Source organism: Vipera berus, assembly GCF_964194415.1.
Source record: "Vipera berus genome assembly, chromosome: 2".
In the NCBI taxonomy this organism is placed as follows: Eukaryota; Metazoa; Chordata; class Lepidosauria; order Squamata; family Viperidae; genus Vipera; species Vipera berus.
The window spans coordinates 261,085,522-261,112,276 of record NC_138203.1 but is presented as its reverse complement, the minus strand read 5'-3'; the positions used below and the strand labels follow the sequence as shown (position 1 = coordinate 261,112,276).

At 39.4% G+C, this 26,755-nt stretch overlaps 1 protein-coding gene across 1 annotated transcript in view; it reads right to left on the bottom strand.

The window, feature by feature from the left end:
* Positions 1–26,755, bottom strand: part of CFAP20DC (CFAP20 domain containing) — a gene marked incomplete at its 5' end in the record, with an annotated part of 184,909 nt that overhangs the window by 120,026 nt on the left and 38,128 nt on the right. The window contains 2 exons of the mRNA XM_081319078.1: positions 1,256–1,412; positions 6,818–6,932. Of these exons, the coding sequence (XP_081175204.1) occupies positions 1,256–1,412; positions 6,818–6,932 (272 nt within the window). The remainder of the gene's footprint in view (positions 1–1,255; positions 1,413–6,817; positions 6,933–26,755) is intronic.

The window sequence follows — 26,755 nt, the reverse complement described above, 5'->3', positions numbered from 1 at the left end:
ATCCTAATAAAGCAGGAAGTGTTATATTAAAGCAAGGTAGGGGGTTGGACTAGAACAGGGGTAGGCAACCTCGGCTCTTTTATGACTCATGGACTTCAACTCCCAGAATTCCTGAGCCAGCCAAGCTGACTCAGGAATTCTGGGAGTTGAAGTCCATGAGTCATAAAAGAGCCGAGGTTGCCTACCCCTGGACTAGAAGATTGCCAAGGTTCTGTTCTATTCTATTCTATTCTATTCTATTCTATTCTATTATTCTATTCTATTCTATTCTATTCTATTCTATTCTATTCTATTCTATTCTATTCTATTCTATTCTATTCTATTCTATTCTATTCCATTCCATTCCATTCCATTCCAGAATATAGTGCAATAAACAGTGAGTAATATTTTTGGGTGAGCCACACACAAGTCAACATAAAAAAGATATATGAAGCAAAGCAAGGAGTCTCAGACAAACCACAAAAGATTCACATTATATAACAAAACTAAAAGCAGCTCTTTAATTATTGTTTCCCAAAACCTTTATTGTTTTTTTTCGTAGAGCACATTTGAAGACTGAAGTCTCTAGTCTGGGTAGAAAGCAATGAGGTAAGAAAGGATCAGCTGGATGATATACAACACAAAGTTTGATAAGCAGAGCTGAAGGATGGAAACAATGTTTTCTATTGTTTAGTCTAGGAGACGTGTACAGTTCAAATAAAATATGCAGCTGACGGATAATACGAATTCATGAATATATTAGGAAGATACTTAATGTGCAGTTTATCATCAACTCTTCTTCTTTCTCAAAAGTCCAATTTCCATAATGGCCAGATTTTACAAGGGAAGTCTTTGCACTTTCATTTTAGAAGCTGCCTTGAGAAAATGACATAACTCAGTGAAAAAACCCCCAAACCCTTTGATAATTGAATAACAAGCTTTCTTTCAAAGTGTTTAATGAAACACTTACCTGAAGGTAGATTATTAGCAGTTTGTATGCTAATTGAAAGTTGAAAAAGTATCTTCCCTGCAGTTTTAATAAAAGTGCTGCTTTATAAAAACATAAATGCTGAACCACAATTGTAACCACATTTAGAAAAGGTCACTGACTATCCATGAGATAGAAACGTGCTTAGGATGTCTTATGTACCCATTAATTGCCAGGAAACCATCTGAAACCCTTTAGATAATGCATCACAGAGATCAGAAAAATAAGCCTGGAATCAGGAAGCACACCTTAGCCATTTGGACTTCCAGGAAGTCAAGCTTAACGTACCATCGTCATCTGTGGGGTTGAGGGGGGTTGACTTCAGTGTGAAGATTTTTCGCAGTTTACAGTTGGCTGAAACAATAATGCCATCCAAAGACTGAAAAACAGCGCCTTTGAATATCTCACTGGTAAATGCCACCAAGTCAATGCACAAATTGCACCACTAAGGAGAGAAAAAAAGTTTAGAGAGATATTTGTAAAACTAATTTTCAATAAAATTCACTATTAAAGCCAATTGTATTTATTGCTTGGTTTATATGCCAGTCTGGTCCTATCTGCCTCTAAATAGCACCAAGGTACAGAGTTAGTGCATAATGGGTTTGATATCGTGCAAGAAAAAAAGAGGATAATTCACTGGTATCTATGTAATTCCATTAAATTAAGTAGTTTAATTTAAGGTTGATGTCTTGGTTGTTCAGGTTTTTTTTAAAGCTAATTATTTTGGAACCGATTATTTTTGGTGAAATTTGAGCTCATTTTCCTTCAGCTACTTACTACAAGGCCATTCTGAGATGGCTTACTATCAGGTTCTTAAAATCAACCAAGTTAGGTGTGTCAGCTATGATATCTAAAATTCATTTATTCCAAATATGCCACAGGTCCTGCTCTGCAAAGTAATGGTAATTGTGGATCTAGAGCTATAGTTTACATAATAATGTAGAAATTCCACATCAGTGAAATGTTATTTCAATAATTGGTTTGCCAACTCCTCCAATGAGGTTTTAAGGGACCATTTGGGTTCATTAATCATAATCCCCAAGGTAGTTTCCCAGATTACTATAAACGTCTGTGTGCCATTGTTCTTACTGATGTGCTCTGCTGAAACTCCACTTACAGAACAGGCTAATTTTTCTATCACTTTTAAATAACCGACCAGGTGTAAAAGGGTTTGGTGATCGCTTAAGCCATGACTCCAAATGTTTCCAATAGATACATTGATGTATCAGTTGTTCCTAATTATCTTAATACTTGATTTAGAGAAAATGCAATGCCATCCATGTTCTCTCAATGGCTATAATGGCTATAGGGATGGTCTGAATACATCTTTCCAGAATCTGCCAAAATGATGAGGTCAAGCCACTAATCAAATATATGAACATATGTATGAACATAATACAATTCTTGGATTATCTGTTTTTTTTCCTGTGTAAGATTTCCCCCCAGGATGTAATTAAAACCAATTCTCCTTCAAGGTAAGACTGACTCTTGGTGACTTCAGGAACACATATATGTATTTTTCTTCACACCAATGAGCAAGTGGTTGTTGTCAGGACCCACCCCAAACCACGTCTTAGGAAGACAAAATTCTTGGAGTCAAATCTATTCCCAAAAGAATCTTTACTATGACATGCTTGCTGTAGGAAACGAGACAGGACTTAATATTATCCCATGAAGTAAACCCTTATAAAGAGTTCCCGGTTTAACCCCCCTTAACCCCATTTGGTCAGTCCCCCATCCTTTCTCTCGTATCATCCATCTCGTGGGAAAAAGGAACTTAGGACCCTTCATGTTTATTGCTGTCTTCCGTGACAAAAGTCAGATGCTAGCCCCCCCTTTTGTTTCCCCAGTTCAAAAGGCTTCTCCTTTCCTTTGAAATGCCTAATACCGGTTCAATACACATCTATCCTCTTCTCTTCGGGAGATGGCAGAATCCATGGAATAATGTTTGAAACATTCCATTTATGAATATGATATAAATGGATTCTGACAGGTTGTCAATATCTGTTTTTGGTTCCCCCCCCGTTTCTCAGTTTTACCTACAATTTTAGTTTTTCCTGGAGGTTTCCAATCCACAAGATTCAGCTGTACTTTGCTTCAAAGGAAGGGAACTATTTGTTTTAAGGTAGATTTAGTTTTAGGTAGTTTTTAGGTATTATTCACACCATGATAGCATTAGCAATAGCACTTAGACTTATATATTGCTTTGTAGTCCTTTACAGCCCTCTCTAAGCAGTTTACAGAGTCAGCTTATCGCCCCCAACAAGCTAGGTCCTCATTTTATCGCCCTTGGAAGGATGAAAGGCTGAGTCAACCTTGAGTCAGTCAGAATTGAACTGCTGGCAGAATTAGCCTGCAATACTGCATTCTAAACAATGCTCTTATGAAGGATACATTAAGATAATAAAGATATTTTGCCCTTTGGCTGTACCCTCCCCAGAGGTACTGACTTATTTATGAATTGATACCTTGACCAGTATCAGATCTTTGGTTTAACCTCTCATAAATGTGTTTCTATAAAGCTAAGTGTTAAAAGTGCACAGGAAGGGAAAATTATATATGGCACTCATTGTAGCCAGTGATTACTTTTCTTCTTCCTTCCTTCATCTAAAGCAGGGGTGTCAAACTCGCAACATCACATGATGTGTCACGACATATTGCAACTTTTTTTCCATTGCTGGCAATGGGGTGGGCATGGTTTCGCCATGACGCATCCGGCCCATGGGCCAGGAGTTTGACACCCCTGATCTAAAGGAATTAGATCACTTCATCACTTGATTTAGAAGGCCCTAATTTAGATTTTGTATCATCTCTTGCATGGCACAATTAAGCAACATTCCCAAATTGGAATGTTGGACACGGCAGTTGTGCACCTCCATGTGGTGATCCAGTTTTATTTGTGCAAGCCAGAATTCTATAAATGATCTGATTTTAAGGTGTATTGAGAAACCTGGTTTAATGTCAGAACTCAGTCCTACACCGTTTGGGCAAAACAACAGAGTCCAATTTTTGATAGGGCCCTGGCATGGCATGTATAAAGACGAAAAGCAATGGAATAAGGAATCCATTTGATGATGATGATAATGATGACGATGACGATAATAATAATAATAATAATAATAATAATAATAATAATAATAATAATAATAGTAATAATAATAATAAAGTTGGAAGGGACCTTGGAGGTCATCTAGTCCAACCCCCTGTTCAGGCAGGAAACCCTAGACCATTTCAGACAAATGGCTACCCAGTCTCTTCTTAAACATTTCCAGTGTTAAGAGCATTCACAACTTCTGGAGGCCGGTTGTTCCACTGGTTAATTGTGCTAACTGTCAGGAAATTTCTCTTTAGTTCTAGGTTACTTCTCTCTTTGGTTAGTTTCCATCCGTTGCTTCTTGTCCTGCCTTCAGGCACTTTGGAGAATAGCTTGACTCCCTCTTCTTTGTGGCAACCCCTGAGATATTGGAAGACTGCCATCATATCAGCCCCAGTCCTTTTCTTCATTAAATTACACATACCCAATTCCAGTAACCATTCCTTATATGTTTTAGCCTCCAGTCCCCTAATCATCTTTGTTGCTCTTTTCTGTACACTTTCTAGAGTCTCATATTAAACTGATACCTGGCACACTAATTAGGATCAACAAGAAGGTAATTTCTTCTATTCATAGGAGGGTTATATGTATTCTTTTCAGGTAGTCAAGCACCACAAAGTTTGAAAACCCCAACCTAGAGTATGCTTTTATATTTATAAAATTTGGTTTCTATAGTTAATCAACATACATTATAAGCTGCAGGAATCGAAACTGAAACAATTAATTTAATGTGTTTCAGAAGTACATTCCAATCTATTTTAGAGAAGTAAAATATAAGTTACAGTATTTACATTACATAATGTTTTATTCAACTAAGGATGTTTGCCCCCTATTATTAGTTTAAGGGGGGGAAAAAAGGTTCCAGTAGCAAAAAATCAATACATTTCTTGGAGCATTTTGTTTACTTGTTTGTTTCATCTTCCCCCTGGTTTTCAGAAACACAACTATTAGGAGCACAGAAATTCATCTTCCTGGATCATTATTTATTATTGTCATTTCTTTAAACCTCAACAGATTTCACTGGCTGGGACCAAAATATATCAAAGGTAAGGATTAAAATGTTTGCTTTTGCTTTTTGAGTACAAAAAGGAAACTATTATGACTGAAATGAAGGGACATGTTTATATTGTATAGGATTAATTCAGAACAAAATCTGCAGTAAAAATTAAAAACATAGCTAAATTAATTCCTGACTTCTAACTGACTGTAGAAAAGAGATTAAAAAATTAGACATTTTATTAATTTGATAAGATTTCTAAGGGATGCATAAAACATACCAATTTCAATTTTCAAAAAACAAACAGCTATTCTTATTCCTGGATGTTTTTTTTTTCCTTTAAGAAGAAAACAATATCCCAAAATTACCTCTGCAAGAAAACACTGCATATGTAAATAGTCTGGGGGATTATATGACACAAATATTCATATTTGATTTAATAATGATGATGATGATGATGATGATGATGTTGGAAGGGACCTTGGAGGTCATCTAGTCCAACCCCCTGGTTCAGGCAGGAAACCCTATACCATTTCAGACAAATGGTTGTCCAGTCTCTTCTTAAAGAGCATTCACAACTTCTGGAGGCAGGTTGTTCCACTGATTAATTGTTCTAACTGTCAGGAAATTTCTTCTTAGTTCTAGGTTGCGTCTTTCTCTGGTTAGTTTCCATCCGTTGCTTCTTCTCTTGCCTTCAGGTGCTTTGGAGAATAGCTTGATTCCCTATTCTTTGTGGCAACCCCTGAGATATTGGAACACTGCGTTCGTGTTCCCCCTCGTCCTTCTCTTCATTAAACTATCCAAAAAACATGATATCCGAATATCTGGATATCCGAAAACACGGATACCATCAGCAAAGGATATGATAATTAATGGCATAATGCATGCAAGAGAAGCTGACCCCAGTGGAAGAGATGTTATAAGCCTATTGTGGTCCTGTGATATTTCATTCAGTAACTGTGCTGCTTAGCAACCACATTGCTGGACCAACTGCAGTCACTAAGTAAATACTAGCTGTTTTTACTACGTACAGATTGCTTGAATGAAATGAAATTAATGATTTCCAGGATATCGTAATTTTGTAAATTAAATCTGAAGCTTATTTCCTTATATATATGAATCTAAGAACTCTATTTGGTTTTCTTTACCCCCCCACCCCAAAAGTTCACACAGAAGTCTGGAAATGTACTAGTTCTAGCTGGAATTAATTGTTAGTGATGTAATTGCAGAGATAACCAAATCATCATAGTACACGATCATTTTTTCTAATTCTTATAATATTTGGCATACCTTGTTCAATGTTTTTTATTTAATTTCTATCATATCTTTTTACTTAAATCAAGCAGTTAAGGTGCTATGCACACAGAATTAACAACAAAGCATTATTGCAATGCTTGGCATGAAATTGTGTTTTGGTTCTCATCCACTGAATAGAAATGGGCTGAACAAACAGCACCTGGAAATTGTCAGTATGATTCATGTCAGTATGATTGTATGATTCATGACTGATCTCGTGTTCCACGAATCTACTTAATCTTCATGCCACAGAAGTGTCTAATGATGATCCAGTTTGTACTACATTGGGTGCATTGCTGTACTATTAATTCTGAAGAAATATGTGAAATTAACCAGAAAGACAATTTCTGGTAATCATGATATGCTGGATCACTGGTAGGAATGACCAAATATTTAAGCATTGCAATAGAAAGTAGAAAGTACATGACAATAATCATTTGAACAAGGAAGGAAATATACTTACAATTTTGCGTTTGATCATAAAGAGAGGGATTTTTGCATGCAGAGGGGTTACAGACAATTCTTTGTGAATCGTCGATAAATACAATCTTCTTTTAATATTTCCTAAATCAGTTATCCTGCAAGAGAAAAAAGGTGAGAACAGAGATGATAGAAATTGATCTCCCTCAATTCAAAAAGCTTTCTGGGCAGCCACAGAAAATCATCATTCACGTGTAAAAGCTTTATATCAAGGACAGCAAATGGAGAAGTTAAATATTATCCTTCTACAAGATAAGTAATGAGATTTCTTTCTCAAATTCATAGTCGCTTCAAGCTGAATACATAAAATCACTTTACATGTTAATTTTATTTCAACGCTATGCACTCTTCACTTGATTTCCATAGCATTTCAAACTTACGAAAGACTTCAATTTACATGAATTGAGAAACCACAAGCCTTCAATAATCATGCTTCCCCCCCCCCCAGCTCCCTTCAGCCTGTGTAATCTTGGAAAATGCTATTGCATCTCTAAAAAGGAAAATCATTATATGTTTTCATTTTCTAAAAATGCATCTGTAATATCATATGGGCTTTGTTTAAAAATAGATGCAAAACATTAACATGTCAAGTTTCCTCTTCTGATCACCTACTTCCAAACACGAAACCCACATGCTTACTGCCATTTAAGCTGTTCTCCAATAATGCTTGAGAAACTATATCTGAACCTCACTAACTGGCTACAGTCACAGTTTTGTCTCCTAATATGCTGTTTTTTGTTTCCAAAAATTTCAAACTAGCTAAATTTCTAATTTCAAAACTGGAAAGTTCTATTCTACCAGAATGTAAAGTTTTAGACTTATAAGTTTATTAAGTTCCCTTTTTCATCAGGTTAGCAATTCCTATTGCTTGCTTTTCTCTTTCTGATAAACAATTTCAGGAAAGTCTTAGCAATCAGAATATTTTCCTTTATTTTGGATATCTAAGCTAAAAGTGCTGTTTCTTAGTCTAAAGGTTACCAGTTGGTAGGTAGCAGTATTCCTGGGACAGCTTATCGAAAAAATAGAAAAATAACCCTTTAAATGCATGACACAACATAGAAGTCCACATTCTGGACAGAAAGGATCTGTCAGAATCCATTTATATCACATTTCATAATTGTATAGGTAGAACAACGTGCTATTTCTGGGGATTCTGCCATCTCTCCGAGGGGGGGGAGAGGATGGTTACTAAAGCGATTTTCAAACAACAGAGGATGTTTTACTGGGGAAGGGAGGGGGGACAGACAGGTCTGGATTGTATCTTCATTTACAACTGAAAAGGAAAGCAATAACCATAAAACCAAGGAGAGTTCCCTTTCCCATGGAAGGACCTGACACCTAGCAACTGACGAGAGCCTGACCAAATGGATGAGGGGAGGGGCTGAAATGGGAATGGTTTATATAGGATTGAAATGTAACTTTTCTCAGATTCCGTCTTGTATTCCCACAATCGATTCCATCCTAGTAAACATTTTCCTTTTGGACTAAACTTGCATCCAAGAGTTCTTATTTCCTAAGATGTGGATTGAGGTGGGTCCTGACAGTAGACGGAATCTGCTTTAAGAGTCAACCTGGAAGAGAAAACCTTACCGGGGGACTTTGCAACAAATAAAATGTCTGGCGACGAAGCAAGAGAGGAGGGAAGCCCCATGGAGGGGGAGTCTTCCCCCCAAATGGAATCCCAGAGACAATGGGAAGCTGAAGCAGCATATTCCCCCGGGGAAGAAGCGGTGGAGCAGTACGACCGAAAACCCCGGTGGTCGATGGGCGTTGGAAGGAAAAGTGAGTGGGAAAAGGCTTTGGGAGAAACGACCCTGAGGCGTAGTAACCACCAACCGGAATGGAGGCAAGAGATGGAGAGTTCCCTGCACGCCAGCGAGGAGGAGCGGATCCTGGAAAAGGCCATTGATCTGATGAAAGCAACCCTGAGTTCACTGAGGGAGGAGAGAGCTGAAAATCGCAACCGAGGCAGCGCCTGGGGACGCAACTGGAAAGGTAACGGAGGGGATCCAACACCTGAAACCCCGGGGCCATCCAATGGAACAGGAATTGCTGCCTCAGCAGTACCCACCCCCCCCAGAACCACAGATGGGGACCAGGATGAGGAGCGATACCGGCCACGGCGCAGACAACGCTCCAGCCAAAGACTCCCGCCCCTGGAAGTCAAATTCAAGGGGGAGCCATCACGACTGGGATTTTTCCTAACCCAAGTCCTCAGCTACATGGAAGAGTACGGACGGGACATCCCCAGTGACAAAACACGCATCCGAATTGTGCAATCTGCCCTGGACGGGACGGCTGCAGACTGGGTGGTGAACTTGCATGACTCCAACGCCCCAGAACTCAACGACTTCAACCGATTCATGTCATCTTTGAGGCGACGGTTCGAGGATCCTTTGGCTGACCGTAAGGCCCGGGAGAGAATCAAAACGGTGAGGCAGGGCAGGCGAGCAGTGGCTGATTATACCCAAGAATTCCGAGCCATTGCCAGCAAGCTGTCAAACATTTTCCTTTTGGACTAAACTTGCATCCAAGAGTTCTTATTTCCTAAGATGTGGATTGAGGTGGGTCCTGACAGTCTCAAAGATGCCATCTTCATTAAGACTGAACAATCCTCTCTCAACAGAGGGGAAATGCTATGACACCACTATCTCCTGTTTACAACACAGTCCTTTCAGCAGTTCCAAGAAGGCTCCACACCCATTTACACTATTCAGATGACTCTCCGAGCACAGATAAACCTCCAAGTGGACTCAATGACTCTCAGAAAGACTGCTAATGACCAGATGACTATACGGAATATAAATCCTTCCATTGTCCTCCATTCAGTCAGAACTAAAGAAGCTTCTTGGATGAGAAGTGAAACATCTTCAAAGAAAAACAAAGGAAGTCCAGGTGCCTTTTGAAAAAGCACCTTTGGGACAACCATGACCTGGATGACTGAGAATCTCCATAGACAATCCTTTAAGCAGGAGTGAGAGCCAATGTAGCCAATGAAGACTCCCATGCAATGGAATTTTGAGGAGAAAAAAGCAAAATGGAGCAAGCCAATGGAATAATTACAATGTGGACATATCAAATCTACCAGGTTAATGGAGATGAACAAGTTTCATTACAAGAGAAATGTGTTGGCTGCCTAGTCCTCCCTAGATGTAATAAGACCTTTTTTATTGAAAAGTTTTACAATACATTTTTTAAAAAGAAAAACTCCCTCCCTAGTCCTCCCTTGATGTAATAAGACCTTTTTTTATTGAAAGGTTTTACAATACATTTTTAAAAAGAAAAACTCCCTCCCTCCCCCTCACCCTCCCTTACCCTCCCCCCCTCCGACTTCCCAGAGCTGAATACAGGGTATAAACTTTACAAACTTAAGCTAAAATATGCTAACGAGCTAAAAAAACCCATTAAATTCTATCGCACTTTAACTCCCCTTAAACATAACTATATTACTAACAAATAATAACTAATAATACATCATATAAAACTAATACTTATTCAAATGCTAAATGAAACTTTTTAGTCCCATATTTATTCTGAATATATTCGATCCATCTTCTCCATTCCACATATATCTCTGTTGCGATTGTTCTTTCAAATATGCTGAAATCTTTGCCATTTCCGCCAAGTTGGAAACTTTCAAAGTCCACTATTCTATAGTAGGCAGTTCCTCCTTCTTCCAATATTGCGCTACTAAAAGTCTTGCTGCCGTAGATGTAATAAGACCTTTGATGAAGACTCAGGAAAACTGTAAAATCAGATTTCATTCCCCCCCCAGGTGCATCTCAATGGTGCGATTATGTGAATCCATTTTCTATGAGATTTCAGCTGGGATATCGTATTGAAGCTACTTTGATTGCCTTTAATGAATGACTTAATCCAAAAACTATGAAGTGACTCTGCCAGGCAGCTTCTGATATCATTGATGTTGTTTTTTTTCTGGACTGTTTAATAGTCTTATCAAGAAGTGGTCTTTTGAATAAGAAACTGGGGTCTGGATGTTTGGTAAACTGCCTTGCAAGGTTTATGGCAAGGTCATAAAAGTGGGGCAAAAGTCACTTCTCAATAGAAACTGACAGTAATTAATACCTCCAATCACTAATGCTCTATGCTTCTTTGGAAGATCTTCTTCTGGAAAGCCGGATTCTGTATAGGAATTTGGAGATAACCTTAACAAAGATATATAAATATCCTTAGAAACAGGAAGTGTGAAAATAAACACAGAACAACCTTGCCTTGTCCTGTTCGGTATAAATAGGGGCAAAGGGACACTCTGACAGGTTTTCAATATTCTGTCATTACGCCCTATAACAATAGAGTAGTGTCCCTGTGGTGTTTGCAATGTCTGTTTCCTGAACAGGCCTGCCTCTCAGGGCTAATACATTCATATCTTCTGTTTTGTTAGGTGGACGATAGTATACAACTACATTATTGATTTTGAGAAAGTTATCTGATCAGCTCCATCCAGCTGCCCAGACTCTACCCCAAATTAAGGGATTACAGGGTCGTAAAAAGGGAGCTATTTAAGATGGATGCATTCTACACTATCGAGTTCATTCATTTGGATTTCTGAGCAGGTATATATATTTCTGACATAGAATGCAACATCTGTTTCCCTTCTATTGCTTAATTTATGCCTTGTGAATAAACTATATCCTTCAATTGCTTTATTTTAATTAAGGAAGGCATGTGACCAGATTTATTAAACCATAATTGTCTCTCTGAACTTGGAGTTCATGTTAATCTTCTCATGCTGTGAACTTTAGAATATAATGAAGACCATGCCAAAACTGTTCCCATTTTTTCAATGCTTGGTCAAGTAGGCCCATTTTACCAATATACCCACATGCTTAACCTAGATATATTTTATCAGTCTTTGTGATCATGATTGCTAATGCTACTTTTATTATATGCTTACAGTAACAGAATCTTGCAAGTCTGCATGAACCTCCCCACTGCCTTTATCTTTATCAGAAGTAGGAATGGTCTCATCTGAGATGCTTACTTGGGTTACATATCTGTATGTTTCTACAGTATTATCTGTTGTCTTGGCTGGGTTGCTTCCTCTGTTCTTCAATATCATTCCTTCTGTCCCTTACAATTACCTTTTTGTTTTCTTCCCCTTAAGACTGTACCATTTTTTTTACAAGGACATGAAAACTGTTTTTGTGTACCAGTGGTGCAAAATATCTTCAACATCTCTTGCTTCAAATATTCATATTCATTCATTGGCTTTCTCTTCCTTCTGGAGAGCCAGTATTTCTAGCAATTTGTTGAATGTTATCTTATTTTACTTCTTTTTCATTGGGGGGAGTTGAAGTTTTTTGAATATCCAATATTTTATTCTTTTTTTGAAGGACCACTACAATTATGGTTTCTGCAAAGATATGATAAGTTGTTTTCAGACAGAATCACACAAATTGTGGATCACAACTGCAGGTTCCTGCCCATCTTTTCTTTTGTTTCCTAAGGACATGAATACTGTAAAGTTTTTGAACGCCAAATTATCTTCAACATCCCTGGTTTCAAGTATTGGAGTTTTAGATTTTATTAGAATTTTTTGAGCATATTTAAGAGATCAGCTTTTTGAGATCAGCTGAAGACTTTGATTTTTTTCTTCTTTTCCCCCCAAGACCACAGGTTACCAAATATATATTTTTCATTTAAACTAAAAAATAGTTGGGGTCTCCCCTTTCCAATTCCCCTTTAAAATGCTAACAGCTGTCCTTGTTAACTCACTCAAGCGTATTCTCTAAAACAGCATCTTCTCTTTGATCACTCTTTTCTTTGTCTTTCTTTTCTGTTTTTACTTTCTGTCCTCTCAAACTACTACAATTTCTATGGAAGTTTGGATTTCATTAGAAACTTTAGGAGCATATTTAATATTCTGAGATGATACAGTAGACACTTAAAAGGCCTTTCCACAAAATGCTGTCTCTGTGGACTAGACTAATCGCAAAATAACAATATTCCCTGCCATCTTTTCTGGCTCACAAGATAGTGAGTATCTGACAGTGTTAGCTTCTATTTGCTTTTTCTTTCCTGATAACGGGCACTTTTTAAAACAATGCTCCATAATTCAATTGTATATATTTTTATTTTCTCAAATAAATATTAAATAAAACCCAAGGTTATATCTGGAAGAAAAACACATTATTATCATTTACTGCATTTTGTTTGAAATTAGAATGTTGTAAAAATTTAACACTGAAATTAGCCAAGAAACCTGAAGTAATTAAAGGATTACACAAGTAATACTTTAAGGTTCCATGAGAGCTAACAGTTCGCTCATTAGGTTCGCTCATCAGCCTGTCCTGCCTCTTGATGACCACAAAAGTGTCGTCCATGTATCTCACCTAAAACTTGGGATGATACGTGGACATTACCCCGGTCTCCAATTGCTGCACGACCGCCTCTGCGATGACACCGGAGATGGGGGACCCGATAGGGGTGCCCTTCACCTGTTCGTAAATGGTGCCTTGAAACGTAAAAAAAGTTTTCAGGCATAGGGTCATCAGCTGTAGGAGGTCTTCATTACTAAGTGAATCATGATGCCGCCCCACCCCATGCTGTTGTAAGCGGTCCTTAATTACCACAAGTGCTAGGTCCTGCGGACCTACGAACTTAATTCCATCTATCCTGACATCCGCTGGGGCTCTGGCCTTTCTAGACGTACTGGTCAACCGCCAATCTGACGGCTCCCTCCACACGTCTGTTTACCATAAATCCACTCATATGGACAGGATACTCCATTACAAGAGCAATCACCTCACGACTCACAAGGTCAGCTGTATTAGAATGCTTTTTAAGCATGTGGACGTGCACTGCAGCACGAGCAAGGCAAAAAAGGAAGAAAGGCGCCGCCTCTATCGTGTCTGCAGGAGCAATGGATATCCACCAAATTTTATCAGGCAATACAGTAGATCAGGTGAACCTGCCCGTCACCAGCACGAAAAGACCTCGATGGCAGGGATAACACTGCCTTACATTCACGGTGTATCCAAAGCCACGGCGTGCATATTGGCCCCCTACAAGGTTGGTGTTGTCCACAGACCTGATCAGACCTTGTGGGCTTGTATCATACACCCCAAAGATCCACTCCCTAATGAAGAGAAGTCCTCAGTCATATACAGGATGGCATGTGAAAACTGCCATTGTAATTATATTGGGGAGACTGCAAAACGACTGAGGACCAGAGTACACGAACACAAGCTTGCCATTAAAAGACAAGAACAACACTCACAGGTGTGGGCACACATGACCACACACAATCACACCTTCATTCTGGCGGGGGCTGAGGCGATCACCTGTGATAACACCAAGGGCGGACGATTATTCAAGGAACGTTGGTTCTCTGACCACTCCTCGATCAATCGGAATATTGATCTCCCCCTTGTGTATCAAGCCCTCAGGGGATGGGAAGAGGAGCGGCGCACACGATGTGAATGCAAACAACGTGAGCACTCACAGAGCGCTCCGTCAAACCAAGACCAGAACTGCATAATTACACAATCACCCCCCAACTGCAGAATGTAAAAAAGAGGAAGAACAACTACTTAGAGCCTTCAGCATGAAAACACGGGCAATGACAAGAGCAGTGACTGTAGCTAATAGGACTGATAGTAATCCCCTTCCAACAGCAGACACTCGAGAGAAAATCACACTCCATAGGAACGAATGCGAGGCGACTCGAAAGAATACAGCCGGTTGAGACAAACAGAGTGGTGACGCACTCTATCCATCCTTAATAAGACTAAAAATGCGAATCCTGGGTGTGTGCATGTTAGAAAGAAAAGAATCAAGCACCAGGATAGAAAAATAAACATACTGTTTAATATGCAAAACACTTAGCTTTCATTGGCCAAACTGCCGATGTTGTCAGAGCAAGAATAGGAGATCTCAGGGTCGACCAAAGAAGGGGGGGAGGTACAAAACACCTGTGGCTGAGTAATTGGCTCCCTGATGTGTATACGCTCACCAGGGGAGCAACCATGAATAAAAAAAACAACTTCTGATCCTGCAAGCACGCGAAGAAATGCGGGACATTTAGAAACGCTATGGCCATTTGAAGTCAATAGACCGGTGACCCACTCAATGAGCAGGTCTTCTTAATAGAAGACTCAAAATATGTTGAATAGATTATCCTAATGCCAGTTTCTCCAAGTTTAAACTATTCTGTACGTTCGGTTTTATAAAAAGATGACCGCTTTAGCCAAGCTCTAGAAAACTGTGCCAGATGATACAGAATCAAATATGTAATCTGCAAAACAGCTTTTAATTTGTCCAATATGGATAAAGCCCTGTAATGAATATAAATGTGCACAATGTTTAACTAATGAACCTTTTCCAGGATCAGCTTATTTATAACTAAGATTTCAGCTATTTATGTTTCTAATTAATTTTGTTGGCTTCTCTTCCTTAACTTATTGGCAGGTATCCATTCCATTTTGCTCTTGGGCTTATAAGGTGACCTGTTGCAGATGAACAATCTGTTCATGACTGTAAGACTGGCATAAAGTTTCACTGAATGTCATATTTATTCATGCAAGTAAGCTAATACACGTTTATAAATTTATTCAAAAATGTACTTCGAATGCTGATGATTGAAAGTTTAATTTAGCAGCACAGGTTTTATCTATACAGGTAGTCCTCGACTTATGCGCACAACTGAGCCTAAAATTTCCATTGGTAAGCAAGGCAGTTGTTAAGTGAATTTTGCCCCATTTTATGATCCTTTTTTGCCACAGTTGTTAAGCAAATCGCTGCAATTGTTAAGTGAATCACGTGGTCATTAAACAAATTTTACTTCCCCGCCCCATTGGCTTTGCTCGTCGGAAGTCGGCTGGGAAATTCTAAATGGGGATCACATGACCCCAGGACAGTGCAACGGTCATAAATACGAGTCAGTCGCCAACCGCCCAGATTTTGATAATGTGACCATGGGGATGCTGCAATAGTCATAAATGTGAAAACCGAACATATGTCACTTTTTTCATTACTGATGTAACTTCAAATGGTCACTAAACTAATGGTTGTAAGTCTCATGTTTCTGACATACCGTTATTTCCCCCCCCCTCGGTAATGAAGCAAAATGCTATCCTCAAAATCTCATGTAAAATAAACCTCTTAAGTCTTTTAAGTGCCACAAAACTCTCTGGGGATTTCAGACAAGGCTTGCAGCTTAAAGGCAGGGAGGGCACTGCCATATCTCTTTGGGGCAGAGACACACATTGCTCTCTGTCTTAGAAAAAAAATACCTTCTGTTTCTTTTACCCTCCGTGGACTAATTATGACTTCTTCTTAGTCCACTGAAACTATTGCAAGCCAGAATGGGCAATGCTTCAGTTTGCTTCCTGCTTCACTTAAGCCAGAAATCAAGCGGCTTAGGCCAAAGAATCCCACTCCAGACAGATAGCCCATATTCTGCTCATTACCACTTAGTAAAAAGAAGTTTATAAATTGTAGCTACAGCCTCCTGGCAGGATGTGAGAATTGGTTGCTGGCTGGAAAATTTGTGTGATGGTGGTGATCGTGGAGGATGGGTAGAAATGAAGGAGTGAAAGGATGAGACCAAATATTCTTTCACTGTTCACTGACTAAAGGTGATCTTAAAACTTACAATGGCACTGAAAAAAGTGACACGACCTTTTTTCACATTTACAAACATTGCAGCGTCCCCCACGATCACATAATCAAAATTCATATGCTTGGCAACGGGTTCATATTTATGATGGTTGCAGTGTCCCGGCGTGATGTGATCACTTTTTGAGACCTTCTGACAAGCAAAGTCAATGGGGAAGCCAGATTCACTTAAGGGCTGTGTTACTAACGTAACAACTGCAGTGATTCACTTATCAAGTGTGGCAAGAAAGGTCGTAAAAATGGGGCAAAACTCACTTAACAAATGTCTCACTTAGCAACAGAAATTTTGGGCTCAATGGTGGTCGTAAGTCAAGGACTACCCACATTCTTTCTGTGTGTTTCAGTCCCTACAGTCCCACTGTTCTCCTGATTTCTATGCTCTTCCTGAAGTTTTCTTTAGGCAGGAGTCACAGGCTGGGATGTTCTTATTGATTCTGGGGCTAGAAACAAGTAAAATCTTCAGACTGGAGGGTAGACGGGGAAATGCGAAAAGGAATGAAAGGCAAGGCCTCTGACAATTTCTGCAGCTTGTGACTCGAGTGCAGGGATAGGCAACCTTGGCTCTTTTATGACTCATGGACGTCAACTCCCAGAATTCCTGAGTCAGCATGCTGACTCAGGAATTCTGGGAGTTGACGTCCATGAGTCATAAAAGAGCCGAGGTTGCCTACCCCTGCTCTAGTGGGAAGGCGTGGAAAGGCATTTCATGTGACTTGGAAATAACATTTAGAAATAAGGGAAGAGGAATCTCCACCCACATCTCCCTAGTACTGCCTGCTTATAACTATTTGTTGTTGTTGCTTGTATACTGCCACAAAGCATTGGGGGTGTGTGTGAAAGCCCTAATAAGCAGGCATATACATAGAATGAAGGCTACTGCTAAGTTTGTAAAGCCGCCCTGAGTCTTCGGAGAAGGGCGGGATATAAATGGAATTAAAATTAAAAAAAAAAATAAAAAATTCACACTTCATAGTGAACAAGAACCAGTGAACTCCTCCTTTCACTTACTTACTTCCCTCTTCAGCCACCAAGACCATACAAGCACACACCCATACTGAGTCAACAAATGAGCAGATAAAACAGCCACCTGAACATAAATGAATAAGCAACTAAGTTGCTAAATTAAAAATCAGTTAAAAAGCAGAAAAATAAAGAGATTAATTGCAAGATGGTATGGAGCAGCGGTTCACAACCTTTCTGTCTTGGCGGACCAGCAGAGGGGGAGGGGGAGAAGGAATGATCTTGCATGCACACATGTACGTGCTGTTTTCACAAATGCAGCACATGCACTCGCCCATCATTTTTGCAGCCCAGTTCTGAACAGGACGCAGGTCGGGGGATGGGGATCTCTGGTATAGAGAAAAGAATAGAAATGGTATCTATTGTGTCCCAGCCTATGTCCGACCTTGTTACTTCACAAAGACAAACCCCTCTTTTAACAAGTAGGCTGGAAAACCAACCCCTTTTATTTGAATTACAGACTTGATAATTGCCCCAAAAACAAAAGCAACACAACACGTTTCCAATGGAGAATTGTTCAAAAGCAAAATGGAGCACAAGTCAAACAGGAAATAGTTCACCTGCAAAGCAAACATGATCTCCTGAAACTGGAGTCCTTTGCAAACGGCTGCCTTCAGCAACCAGCCTGCACACACATTCGCTTTTTGTTATGCAGCCCCAAGGCGGGGCTTCTCAATGCCTTCTCCTCCTCCCCTGGAGCCTCCCCATTGCCTCCCTCTGTCCTACCCATGTGGCCTGTCTGCGTTTACGAGCATCTATAATGTCTTCTAGCTGTGCGTCCTCAAAGTCTGACTCAGCTTCCCAGCACATCTGGGTCTCATCCTGAGTACGAGTGGAGGGGCCAGGTTCTTCATCAGATTGTAAATCTGGGGGCTCATCAGAGCCTTCCTCCGACTCTGATGGCTCCCCAGGCCTGTCTTCCTCCTCCTTTGATTCCCCGGACTCAGCTGCCGGGATCACAGACTGGTACAGAATCACAACAGTATCAAAAAGTTGTGCCTTCTTACTCAGCAAACGGTTTCTGGGAAATTTCAGTTTTCAGCAGCTTCTTAAGAGATCAAAGAGGTGGCAAAAGTTATCTCCAAGGGAAACTGTCCCAAGAGTGGACACCACCCAAAAGCAGTGCCGCCAAATCTTACTCTTCCTTACCCCTCCGAAGTAGTTATCACCAGAAGCATCTTTCACAAGAAGTAAATCAGATGGGTCCTGAATGCCAACTAATAGTCACCAGCCCTCTGCCCCTCCATCTACACTGGGCATGAATAGTCACTAGTTGATTTGGGACAGTTATTCCTCTGGAAGCTGTGTAGAACATCTCAAAAGTCAATTAAAACATTTTGTAGTTTAATATTCAGTAGCTTCTTTTGATATTTAAAAACAAACACATACTTAATTGAGTGTAGAAGTTGAATTTTCTATTTGTTTGACATGAAAACTTCTAGAAACTGAGTGGGCTTGGGTCATGGGCTATTTTTCTAAGCATGTAATTACAATTTTCAACCTTTCCAAATGGCAATTGCTTTGGATAATTACATATCCAAATTGAGTTCACACATTTGCAAAAATCATTTGCTGTGATTGTTTTGCCAAGCCCTCTTTTTGCAGATTTTCATGTTCTAACCTGACATCGTAGCATCCTGACAAACTATCTTGATTGCAGCTTTGTTTTCACAACAGTTTGGTACTAATGCAGTAGAGAACAGGAAAAAGCAAATGGCACCAATGAGTTATCTAATAATTTCAAAGTTACTCTCAGTCAAGGTTTGTTACAGCCTTACTTTGTGAACATTATTTTGCCAGTTAATAAGGATAAGGGAAGGCAGGGTATTTGCTAAAGTTATCGTTTCCGTTTAAAAACACATGAGCCTTTCTGCTGGACCAGGCCAAGAAGAATACTTCTGATCCAGCATTTCTGCCACACAATAATCCAAAATCGGCAGGGTGCTGATAGTTCTTGGGTACCTGTCCAGAAGCTACCTCCAAATCAAGATGCAATAAACAGTAATTAAAACTAGTTAATTAACTAGTGTTGACAGTTAAATAATAAGCAGTTAATTAACATTAGTAGACAGACCAAACTTCCATTAATATGTCCGGTCCCTTTTTGAAAGTATCTAAACTGGGGGCTCCTGTCACACCTGATGCAGCAAATCCCACTGCAACAATAAAATAAGTATTTCTTTCTAATAAGTTTTATTTATGTATTTATTTGTTACATTTATTTGCCACCTATCTTGCCTTGGGGCTACTCTAGGCAGCTTACAATAAAAGCAGAGAAATGAAAAGAAGTGTAAACTTAACAGTAGCGAAGTAATGGAACAATAGAATAAACAATGAAAAAAACTAAGGATAATACAGCAATATGAGAATAAAAGATGGGTGAGTAGGGAAGGAGGGAGCGAGGGGGGGAGAGAGGGGATTTGCTATCAGTCTAGTAATTACCTCCAATTTATCAACTTAGTTTTAAAGGATGATCTTAAATTTCAATACCCCGAAGAACAAAATGTTCTTTGTAGTCACATTTTTTTTTTTGTAATATGTGTATATCTCTACAGGATCTCTTTTACTCTAGTTACAAAAAGAGGTAGAATTTTTCCTCCCTGGGAAGATGCTTTAACTGGTTTTGTGTCCTTTCTTCCACATCCATCAAGCGTGATCACCAGAACCACACGTTTACTCTTAAGTGGCATTTTCACATTGCTTTAATATAAAGTTGTTGCTATATGTTTTTTCCCCTAATACCCTTCCTAATTGTTCATAAGAAGGCATTTGCTTTTAAAAAAAAACAAAAACAATAGCAGAGGCTGGTTATTATGTGGGCATTTTCATGCAGCTATCCACCAGGAAAGATGATTTTCTAGCTTGTCTACAAGGTTACATTTTACAATATTTACATGAAGTCATTGCATAGGTTTTCATAATTAGCATCATCACTGTTTGTTACAGCTGCTACTGTCCCTTTACCCATCAATTACTGCCAGTTCAATTCCCCAAAATATATGTGTAAAATTTTGGATTTATTGATTAATTTGGTGCTAATATGCATAGTATTACACTTTCTTACATGGAGCTTACTTTTGACATTTAGGAACACATTCACTCAGTTAAAAATATTTTTTTGAAGTTCTTCACAAATTCCTCTTCATTTTATTGATCTCAACAGTATGGCATGACAGCAAATGCGGTCACCACACTGCTCATCCCGAACTTTGGACTCTTCCAGCATTGATCCTGGAGACCTTTATTTTGATTTGCAAACTCTCCAGTTATTCCTACTCTTTACTTTCTACATTTCATTCTTTAGCAAGTTACTAATCCATAACCTCACCTGTTGCTTTATTTCATGGCTGCTAAGTTTGTTTGAGAGACCTTTGTGAACAATTCTGTCAGAGTTTTCTTTGAAAACTCAGGAATATGATATCTATCAAAGCAATCATCTACCTGTCTGTTGACCAAAGAAATCTAGGTCAGTGAGACAAGACTAACCCTTGTAGAAGCCAATTTGTGGAAGCCAAACATTAATACTTTCTGCCTCACTTTGATATTAAGGTTATAGGACAAGGACACTGTCATTCCCATCTCAGGAACCGTGTATCACATACTGACAGTGCTAAAAAGAAGAAGATAAATAGCATCAAAGCTCAGCCCTACTTATTAGTGGAGGAGTATATAGAAACTGCTGCAGATATATATCTAAAAAGCTCTCCATGAACTAATTAGGAGATTATCATTTACAAGCACTTGGCAAAATTGCCATGACACAGAAAATAAGGCTGTTTTAAGATGGAGCCAGCCCATTCCATTTACACAAAAATTACTGGTTGCCCAAATAATGTCAATAATAGGTAACCAAACAGTTATCTGCCACCCCTTTCTCCACTCCTGGTATATATATATATATATATATATATATATATATATATATATATATATATATATATATATATATATATATACTCTAGGGGCCGGTGCTCATCTCCGTTTCAAAGCCGAAGAGCCAGCGCTTGTCCGAGGACATCTCCGTGGTCATGTGGCCGGCATGACTAGACGCCAAAGGCGCACGGAACGCTGTTACCTTCCCACCGTAGTGGTCCCTATTTTTCTACTTGCATTTTTACATGCTTTCGAACTGCTAGGTTGGCAGAAGCTGGGACGAGTAACAGGCGCTCACTCTGTTACGCGGCACTCGGGATTCGACCCGCCAAACTGCCGACCTTCCGATCGACTATATATATTAATTTTATTGAAATCATCCACAACTACATCATAACAATACATTGCAGTGCTTATTAAAATTCTTTTAGAAAAATACACAACATAATAATAAACATTCTAATGATTTAGACAAGTTGCTGTTACATTGTAGAATCAATCCTTCCTGTAACCATCCCTTTTTGTCAACCATTCATACCACGGTCTCCAAGATAAATAATAATCTGTATCCCCCTTATCTTTCAACAGCATGGTCAGACGGTCCAATTCCGCACAATCAATAAATTTCTCGATTAACAGATCCTTGGGAGGACTAACAAAATTCTTCCAATATTGAGCCCATAAAATCCGTGCCGCCGTTAACAAATGCAACATCAAATACCATGCAGATCTATTCAGATTGTCTGGTTTTAAGCTTAAGAAAAACGTATCAGGAGTCAATTTAACAGAATGTCCTAAAATCTCATTCAACCATATATGAAGCCGATGCCAATACTTCCTCGCTTTGCCGCAGGTCCACCACTGGTGGTAATAGGTGCCCTCTCTTTCTCCACACTTCCAACATGCTGGGGACACACCCAAAAACATTTTACCCAATCTAGCTGGAGGGAGATGCCAACAAAACATCATCTTATAAACGTTCTCCTTATATGCAGTAGATTTCGTTAGCCTAACATTTTTCTCCCAAATGGACCGCCATTTATCACGATCAATTTGATAACCCAGATTCCTTTCCCAGGCGACCCTAAAGCCCTCTGTAAGCTCATTTAACCCATCCATATCCAATAGTAAAGAATAACATTTTGCCAGCAACTTCTCACTTTTCCCGAAAAGAATCTTATTGAATCCTTGAGCTTCTCTAGTAATCCCTGGCACCACTTTCTCGTTCATAAACCGACTGCGAAGCTGCATGTACGCCCACCAATCTACCTGGATACCCTGTTTCTGCAATTGCGATTTAGATTTTAATTCTCCATTTGAATGCAATAATTCTTTATAAATCACCCTTTTTTCAGGGTTAAACACATTAGGGTAGGTCAATGCTTCCATCGGCGACAGCCAATATGGTGTCCTCGTATAAAACTTCTTCCTAACTAACGACCAAACCCCTAATAGTATATTACGCAAATAATGCCTAATAAAATATTTCGGTGGGCTTCCTGACTCCCGCCACAAATGAGCATGCCACCCTTGGGATAGATCATGTCCCTCTAATGCTAACAACCACCTATTTTGGAGAGTCATCCACTCCCTTATCCAAACTAACAACGCCACAACATAATAATACTTCCAATTAGGGAGCCTAAGTCCTCCCTCTGCCTTTGGTCCTTGCATTATCTTAGCTTTAGCCCGAGGTTTTTTACTTGCCCAAACAAATTTAGAAACAAGTCTCTCCAAGTTCTTAAAAAACGAATTGTCTAACTTCACAGGAGCTGTTTGAAAAAGAAAGAGAAATCTCAACAAAACCTGCGTCTTTATTAATGCTATTCTACCAAATAGAGACAGCGGCAATTTATTCCACTTCTCCAAGTCCTTGGATATTTGTACCAATAATTTTTGATAGTTATTTTCTTTAATTGAGAAGCACTGTTCTGTGAGCCAGATTCCAAGATATTTTACCTTACATTCCACCTGCAGCCCCAACTTGCCTTGCAACTCCAACCTTTGCGCTATCATCATATTCTTTACCATAACTTTCATTTTTTCTCTGTTGATCTGTAACCCTGCCACCTCTCCATACTCCTCCAACTTCTCCAAGAGACGCTTACCTGAATTTATAGGTTCTTCAAGAATAAACACTAAATCATCCGCAAATGAGCCTTGGTGGAGCAGTGGGCTAATGCCTCCTTAAGTAACACCAGCTGCCTGCAATTAGTGCAGGTTCGCATCCCACCAGGCTCAAGGTTGACTCAGCCTTCCATCCTTCCAAGGTAGGTAAAATGAGGACCCAGATTGTTGGGGGCAATTAAGCTGACTTTGTAATAATGCCGCTTGGGGTGTGTGTGTGTGAAAGCCCTAATAAGCAGGCATATACATAGAATGAAGGCTACTGCTAAGCTTGTAAGCCGCCCTGAGTCTTCGGAGAAGGGCGGGATATAAATGGAATTAAAATAAAATAAATAAAATAAATAAATAAATGCCTGGACTTTATATTCTTGTTCTTTTATCCTCAACCCTTTAACTTCTGGGTCTCCTCTCAAGGCTCTCAAAAATGGCTCCAAAGTTAAAATAAATAACAAGGGAGACATAGGACAGCCTTGCCTCATTCCTCTCGCTATTTTCACCTCTTCTGATTCCTCTCCATTAATCAAAATTTTGGCAGTTTGCTCCTTATAAATCGCCTGGAATGCATTCAAAAACCTTGGACCAAAATCCATGTACCTCAATAACCAGTTTAGATACCTCCAATTCACCTTGTCAAATGCCTTTTGGGCATCAAGGAATACCAATGCTAACTGTTTATCAGGTTGGGCCTCATAACACTCCAGCACATCGATTATAATTCTCAAGTTATCCCTAATCTGCCTAGATGGTAAAAAGCCATTTTGGTCACTATGAATAAAGCTACTCAAAAATCTTTTAAGTCTCCCAGCCATGATAGAAGCAAATATCTTATAATCTGTATTTAAAAGGGAGATAGGTCTATAATTCTTGATTTGTGAGTGATCAGTGCCTTCTTTAGGAATTAATGTGATATAGGCTTCGGACCAAGATTTGGGAACTACAGATTCCTCTAAAACTGCATTAAATAGATCTTTCAAATATTTCACCAAAGTCTCTGAAAGCAATTTATAAATTTCGGCAAGCAAGCCATCTGTCCCTGGAGTCTTATCCGTCTTTTGACTCCTAATCACACTTTCTATCTCCCCCTCTGTTATCTCTTCATTTAAAAGCTCCCGCATGTCTTGTGGAACTACAGGGGGATCCACGTAAGTCATAGTCCAAGATCTTATTCTTCTGTATCTCTTCTCCAAAGTATAGGTGTGAAAAAAAAATCTTGTGCAATTCTCTTCTTTCCATCCATATCTACTCTAATCTCTCCTGTCTCATCTTGTAGTTGATCAATAAACCTTTTCTCTTTCTCTTTCTTCAACTGGTAAGTCAACCAACGCCCTGCTTTGTTAGCGTGCTCAAAATGGTGCTGCCTGACACTTTGAAATTTCTGGGCCAAATCAACCTGTTCTAGTAGTGTAATCTGATGTCTAATTCTATCAACCTTCTCTCCCAAACTTCGATCTAATGGGTGTAGTTGTAAGTCCCCTTCTGCTTCTCTCAATTTCTCTACCCACTCCTCCCTTTCCTGTAATTTAACCTTTTTCTTCCTCGCGATAAATTTTATTGCCACCCCACGCATATAAGCTTTCGCCGTATCCCAAAGGATTTGTAACAACGTCTCCCCATTATCGTTCTCCCTAAAAAAAGCTCCATCTCTCTCTTAATTAACTGCTGTAATTCTATATCTCTTAATATTGCTACTTCAAGGGTCCACCTTCTCCTTTTCCCAATCCTACCTTCACCCCATACCACCACTATGGGGTTGTGATCAGCCCATAAATTAGTCTGTATTTCCACAGTGGCTAGAGATCTTATCTCGGCCGTCATCCACACCATGTCCAAGCGTGACCAAGATCTATGCCTCGTAGAAAAGTAAGTAAATTGCTTCCCATTTGGGTTCAACTCCTGCCAGGCATCTCGAAGGCCAAGCTCCTCCCTCATCTCGTCACATATTTTGGGAAGTATCCGGCTATCTGTCAGCCGCCTAACCCCTTGTTCCTGATCACAATTATAGTCCATCTCCTTATTTATAATCCCATTGAAATCACCTATTATGCAAATTTGATCATACTGCAAATCTACCAACCTATAATACAGCCTTTTATAAAATTGCTTTTGGGCTCCATTCGGGGCATATATCCCCACCAGCAGTGTCCTGTGACAACCAATCTCGACTTCAATCATTAGGACTCTCCCATCTTCACCTTGATAAATTAATTTAGCTTTCAGATACTGTTTAACATAAAAAACCACTCCCCTTTGTTTTTTATCTGCTAAGGCCACAAATAAATTACCTAATTTTGGACAATGCAAAACAGTTTCATGACGTTTTTTAATGTGCACTTCCTGGAGACACACTATATCCACACCCAACTTTAACAAATTCGAAAAAAAACGTTTCCTTTTGACCGGCAAGTTCAAACCATTAATGTTAACTGAAAGTAAACATACATCGCCCATTTTCATTTCTCCGCCATTCTTGCCCTGGTGGTCTGTGTAGTCACTCTCTGATACTTCTCCTCTTCCTCTTTGTCTCCCTCGCTCCCCACATCATTCACCCTTCCCCCTGTCGCACCACCTTCTGATTCCATCACTCCCATTTCGTACCCAGACTCCATTCCCGAAGGTTTGATCTCATTAGCTAAAAAAACCTGTGCATCTTGGGGGGCTGTCCAACCGAATTCTCTTGCCTTGCCATGTCAACAAGAGACCATCAGGAACTAGCCACTTATATCTTACGTCTAATCTTCTAAGTTCAGATGTCAGTGCCAAATATTTCTGCCTTCTCTCTCTGACCCTACGGGGTAATTGTCTTAACACAATGATTTGCTTCCCAGCATGAGAGAAGGTCTGGCTTCTAGACTTTTGGTACACTTCATCCCTAAGTGCCTTTTTACTAAATTAACATGTATTTCTTTTGGAAGTTTAAATTTCCTAGTATAGGAAGTGTACACCCGAAAGCATTCGTCAATTTCTCTGCGTACCATTTCAACCTCTCTTTGTAACATTTCCGCCACAATTCCTGAGATCACTTTAAGCAAATTTTACCTGATTCCTCACCAATATTCTGAAACCTCAAGAGAAATGCGGATCTTTCCATATCCAATTTAATAATTTCAGCTTCCATCTCCCTGTTAATTACTATTTGCTTAAGCTCAACCCTTTCCACTTTCCCTTCCACTTTTTGAATCTTGGTTGCTGATTCTTGAATTTTCCCATCATGCTCCTCCAAAGTTACCCGTATCTCCTTAAATTGAGTATTTAATTGCTGTAT